The 6,510-nt window shown below is 31.6% G+C and overlaps 1 protein-coding gene across 1 annotated transcript; it reads left to right on the forward strand.

Annotated features, from left to right (window-relative positions):
* Positions 1 to 4,233: 4,233 nt before the first annotated feature.
* LOC107883311 lies at positions 4,234 to 4,846 on the forward strand. Its single transcript, XM_016803047.1, has 3 exons — positions 4,234 to 4,292; positions 4,363 to 4,600; positions 4,670 to 4,846. The coding sequence occupies exons 1-3, from the start codon at positions 4,234 to 4,236 to the stop codon at positions 4,844 to 4,846; spliced, it is 474 nt and encodes a 157-aa protein (XP_016658536.1).
* Positions 4,847 to 6,510: the final 1,664 nt, after the last annotated feature.

Below are 6,510 nucleotides of genomic sequence, written 5' to 3' on the forward strand. Positions count from 1 at the left end.
CAAAAAGTTGTATTACTCCTTTGCACATAAAGTTAGGAATAATGAAACAATTTGTAAAGGTCCTTGATAAAAATGGATATTGTTTCAAATATCTGTGCGACAAATTTCCTGTATTATCTGAATCAAAGCTCAAGGAAGGAATATTTGATGGGCCACAAATCAGAATTCTAATGAAAAATACAGATTTTCAAAATAGTATGACCACCGTAGAAAAAAATGCATGGACTAGTTTTAAAAGCGTGGTGTCGAAGTTTTTAGGTAATACGAAAGATCCAGATTATAAATCGATCGTAGCTGATTTGATGAAAAATTTACAACTATTGGGCTGTAATATGAGCATAAAATTGCACTTTTTAAATGCACATATTGACTATTTCCCGGAAAATTTGGGTTCATTAAGTGAAGAACAGGGTGAACGTTTTCATCAAGATATCAAAGAGATCAAGGTCGATGGGATGTCAGTATGATGGCCGATTACTGCTGGTGTTTAAAACGTGAAACTGAAAAACATAGCTACAAAAGAAAATCAAATAAATTTAGTTTTTACGAACCCGCAAAAAAAAGAACCGATAGCAAGTTACTTGAATAATTTTTTTTTTATACTTTAAAAGTAAGAATTAAAATAAACAAATGTATTTTATAACAAGTATGCTTAATAATATTTTAAATTTTACTTTAGTTAAATTTATAGCAAATAAAATATTTCAAATAAAATACTAACGTATATTATTATTTATATGTAAATGTTATACTATCTTGTAAAAAAACTAGACGTGATAGAGACAAACTAATTTCAGATTTGAATTTTGCTCATTAAGATCTATAAGGATCAGGTATTATTATACAAACAACAAAAATAACAAAATATTTCGCAGGACGGTGTTATAAATACTATAGATTGCTCACTGGCCGTGTTTTCGGCGGCGTACAATAAAATTCTCGGTAGATAAGAACCAATAATACTAATAAATTCGTATTTTATTCCAGCCGCCGTAACTGTGTTGGAGTGAAGTGCGGGGATAACTGGTTTTTATCCGTTTATCGTCGTAATCGTGGTGTCCAGCCGCGCCAGCCGCCTGTTAACCACCGCTCCGACATATTTATATTAGGAAAATTATTAATTAGGATTTATGAATGAATTTGGCCGAGTGCGGTACTGGAGAAAACAGGCGTACTAACCGGCTAAATAAGCCTAAATATTTTTTTTTGTTTTACAGAAAAATAGTGAAATGTTATAAGTTATAAGCAAATAAACAATATTTTAACAGTTTAAACTACACAACAATTTTTTGATTGCACGCAGGTACCTTTATAAATTCGTGTTATTTAACCATACTCAGCAGTGGCGGCGTGAACTATTTTTTCCTATGAAGCAACTGCCTCATAAAATAGCTTTTCACGCCACCACTGAACCATAGAAAAATCTATGACTTAGCTAACTACTTGTATAGTGTAGTCACACTTCGTCAGATTTAAATTCGAAACATAAAGTAAACTTGCCATTTATTATTTATTATAGTTATAAAATTATTATTAGCTATACTACTTGTATATAATATATATATATTTCATAAAATTGTTTAAATGTTTAGAATATACTCACGGGCAGTCACGGCGACTTAATACAAGTTGTAAAATACTAAAATTAAAAATTTACATTAATATTAATAATAATAAAAAAAACAATATCATTTATTCTGTAATATACGTAACTTATCCGTGTACTGCACTACTCGCTTTCTTACGTTAGTATTTTCCACTTAACATTCTTTATATAATTTTGTTCTAAACAACAACTCAATAATATACATATAATGAATGTGACATGTGGAGTTCTCGACATCAGAATATTTTTGGTATATTATTGGTAGAGCCATTTCTTTAAATGAAAATATAATTTTTTTTTCAGTCTTGATTTTTGGAAAATAATTTTCAAATACATTTTAACAAATTTCAACTATTTCTACAAGCTCATCCGATGGAATTTTGAGACCTTGCGCCAGTCCAACGTTGTCGAACGTTTTTTTTAGAATTAAAATTTGTGGTGGTTCGTTTAAATATTCATTTTTGTTTTTAATCAAATCACAATCTGTGCATAAAAACTTGTTCAAACACTTTTTTGCTAAGTAGCCTGCAAAATAAACTATGGAACAAGATTCTAGTGATGGTTTCTCGCAGTACACTTTTCGATTATTTAAATCTTCCGTCGAAGTACTTAATTCAACTCCTGTTTCTTCTGTATTCGTAACTAATTCTTCAACTGCAGGATCAATCGAAACATCTTTCAAAACGTCTACAGTAAGAAACTCGGCTTCATCAGTTTCACAATTTTTACACGTTGAGGTACATTGCATCAAACTGTATGAACATATATGTCCAAAACAGCATCGGAACGTTCTAGCGGTAGGATTCCTGTTATACCTGCATTTAAATATTGTTATAATCACAATTATGAATTTTTAATTAAAATACGATTTTTTTGTACGAATAGTGTAACTACACACATTGTATAATAAGAATGAATTAAATTAAAATAGTAATTTTTATATCAAAATTTATAACTTATAAATTTTAAGAGGACGTGATACACGCATGTGTTGTCTCCGTCTTACAAGTGCGTAACATGGCAAATTCTACGCAAAGCAGAACACGTGTAGCTTCGTTAGTTTAAAAATTAGAGTGAATTTACCTCTTATAAAATCTAAAGGTAAGATAATTATCTAGACAACCTTATAGGCTTTTTATTATATTTTTATTTATAAGCGAGTTATGAGTACTTTAAGATGTATAAACAATTAAAAATTTTAAAATACTCATAGCTTGATTTAAAATTAAAATATAATAAAAAGCCTATGAGGTTGTTTAGATAATAATCTTAACTTTAGATTTTATAAGAGGTCAATTTACTCTAATTTTTAAATTAACGGAGCTACACGTGTTTTGCTGAGCGTAAAATTTGCTATGTTATGCACTTGTAAGACGGAGACAACACATGCGGGTATCACGTCCTCTTAATAATTAATAACATACCTATTTATTATATAAATTTGTTATTCTCGTTATGAAAAAACAAGCGCATAAACAATATAAAATGTTTGGTGGTCATAATCGTTATTCAATCTTCTCTCAACTACGCGCACAATGTAAATTTGAATCGAAGAGTCTCTATAGTCACTATTTGCGTAACTTACAGAATCGTCTTTGTGTAGATCCTAAATCATTTTGGAAATTCGTTCGAAGTAAACGTGGTGCTCTACAATACCAGATGAGGTTCATCTTGGGGAGTCTAAGGCCTCCAGTGACCAAGTTGCTTCTCATTTCTCATCTGTTTATGCTGACTCACGATTTACCTACAATGATTTATCTGATGAGTTTACAAACAACCAACCCTCTGAATTATCTATATCGATTGATGAAGTTAATACAGCGCTTAACTCTCTTTCAAATGTTTATAGTTCTGGTCCGGATGGCATTTCTGCTAACCTATTGTATCACTGCCGCGCCTCTATCAGTTTACCGGTCACTTTAATTTTTAATAAATCACTTACAGAAGGTGTTTTCCCCTCTGTGTGGAAAATAAGTCGTGTTACGCCAATTTTCAAATCTGGGAATCCAGCTGATGACGCTAACTATAGACCAATCTCCGGCCTTCCTCTCCTGGGTAAACTGTTTGAGTCTATAGTACTGAAACGAATCGAACATTCTTTCTTAACCACCTTATCAACTGACCAACATGGGTTCTTTCCAGGTCGCTCGACTGCGACTAGTCATGTAGTTTTTGCTTCTTACTTTCACGCGGCGTTTGAATTAGGTAATCAAGTTGATGTGATATACACGGACTTTTCTAAAGCATTCGACTCCATAGACCACAATGCACTTCTTTATATCCTCGACAGACTTGGTGTTGGTGAGCCATTTTTATCATGGTTTGGTTCTTACCTTAGTGACCGACGACAATTTGTCAACCTCTTCGGGCAGTCATCTGATCTCTTCCGTGCATCATCCGGTGTTCCACAAGGTAGCCATTTAGGTCCCTTATTATTTAATATTTTCATTAATACTATGTGCTCAGTTGTTTCCCCTTGTCGTTTCCTACTTTTTGCTGATGATTCTAAAATTTTTCACACGATTACCTCAAACAATGATTGCCTCACTCTCCAAAACACCCTTGATAAATTCACCAAATGGTGTAGTACGTTTAATTTATCTCTTAACATTTCTAAATGTAAAGTTATGACTTTCTATCGCTCTAAGGCAGTGATATCTTTTGACTATAGACTTTTGACTATATGGTATATCTATTCAACGTGTTAGCCAGGTCCATGATTTAGGTATTTTATTTGTACCTTCTCTTAATTTTAGCCCTCATATTGATTATATGACCAGCAAAGCCTTTCATGCTTTGGGATTCATAAGGCGTCACTCAACTAATTTTAGTTCTGCCAATTGCCTTCTAGCTCTTTACAATGCTTTAGTCCGTTTGGTCATTGAACCATACACCACAGTTGACAATTGTAGAATTGATCGTGTACAAAACAGTTTTATGCGTTTCGCCGGTTATTGCCTCAATATTCCTCATCCACCACATGATTATGGGCCAGTAAGTCAAGTTCTGAGACTAGTTCTCCTTTCTGTAAGGCGTGATAATTTTGATATCAGTTTTATTCAGCGTCTGATCGAAGGTCAAGTTGATGCCCCAAGACTACTTGGTGAACTTAACTTTCGTATTCCTAGTAACACTAGGCTTCAGTGTACTTTTTATATACCCACCAATAAATCAAACTTCTCCAGGAATGCCCCACTTATAAGGATGATGCATAATGCAAATAATCATATAGACTATTAAGCAATACGAAGTACGAAGGCTCACATTTTTTTTTCCACATAACTTACACAATGTTGTTTTTTAGTTTTACTTACTTACTAATTCTTTTTCTTCTCTCTAATATTAAGTTAGTATAAGTTACGCGTCTATATATATTGTATATGTTTTTTTTACTGTTATCTATGTACTTCTTGTCTGTAATGTTGTAAAAGCCGTCTGGCGTTGATTATAATAATAAATAATAAATAAAAAATAAATTTATTTGTTTGCACTTGCACTTGCACTTGCTACAAACGAATGGTGAAAAAAAAAATTCAAAATTCAAAATTTGGGCATTTCCCCAGCCCCCCACCAAAATTTTGATTTAAAAAAAAAACTAAATCTCTACAAACGAAAAAAATTAGATTACAAACCAATACAAACCGGCTACAAACGAATGGTGAAAAAAAAAATTCAAAATTCAAAATTGGGGGGGCTGGGGAAATGTACCTACCAAAACGTTCAGCCACATCTCGTAAACATGATTTGTTGGCAGAAAACCTTTAGGGAACACTTATTCATTTTTGTTTGATTATAAATTAAAGAAAATTGTTTTAATTACCAAATATATGAAAGAATATAGTTTTCTGAAGTTTGACCAGGTTCATATTTATGCTGCTGTGGGAAAAATGAAGAATCTCAAATGTTTTTATTAAATAATATGCTGTAGCTCTTTCCATTCTAAAGCTGCCTTTAAACTAAAAATAATAGGTATATTATATTAAATAAATCATATTTTATTTCTCATTCAATGCACATTCAAAATTTCAAATATTTTAATTCAAATTATTAAATATAAAAATGTGTAATGACTAATGAGTATTGATGATGATACCTGTTTATCTGAGTATGAGTGAACAACATTAGAAATAAAATTAGAAATTTTAGGTCTTATAACAGGCTGTTTTATAATATAATTAATCAATTCATCGTCATCGCTTTCGCTCGATGATAAATAACTCATTAAAGTTAAAACATCATGTTGATGATTATTCATTATAATATCTAAAGCAGGTATGACTAGTATGTGCACTAGACTGTTTATAATTAATAAATTATAATTTAATATTTATAAGATATGTGCATATAAATTATAACTACAAATTACAATGGTAAAATTTGTTATATCAATATTATCAGACTGTATCAGTTTTATCAGGAAAATGATAAAGCCCACCGTCGACTGGAGCTCGTGCAACTATCAATGCACTCGGTGCAAAAAAACTGGCCGAGTGTAGTGAGGTGAAACATAAAAAATGTCAACCAGTGCGCACCAGTATTCCAGATGGAACATACATTATGTGCACCAGACGCCAACAGTGCAGTCGGTGCAGTGTGGTGGAAAACCATAGACGTATAATATAATAGACTAGGAATGATAGGTGTTGCACGTATAATACGTTGAAGCCGACATATGTGCGAGAGAGACAGACTGTGTTGCGGTTTTATCAGTGACTTTATATAACAATTTTACAAATTCTTTGGCTTTACTTTAGATAAGACTACTGATAAGAAAACATAAACACTATAATCGTAAAGTATTAAATATTATGATTTTTGATATTATTATAAATATAAATAATTATAAATTATAATATTATATTACTATATTAATCGGAATTAAATTACAATTGTTGTTTTCACTG

The sequence above is a fragment of the Acyrthosiphon pisum genome, chromosome X (assembly GCF_005508785.2).
Source record: "Acyrthosiphon pisum isolate AL4f chromosome X, pea_aphid_22Mar2018_4r6ur, whole genome shotgun sequence".
Taxonomy (NCBI): domain Eukaryota; kingdom Metazoa; phylum Arthropoda; class Insecta; order Hemiptera; family Aphididae; genus Acyrthosiphon; species Acyrthosiphon pisum.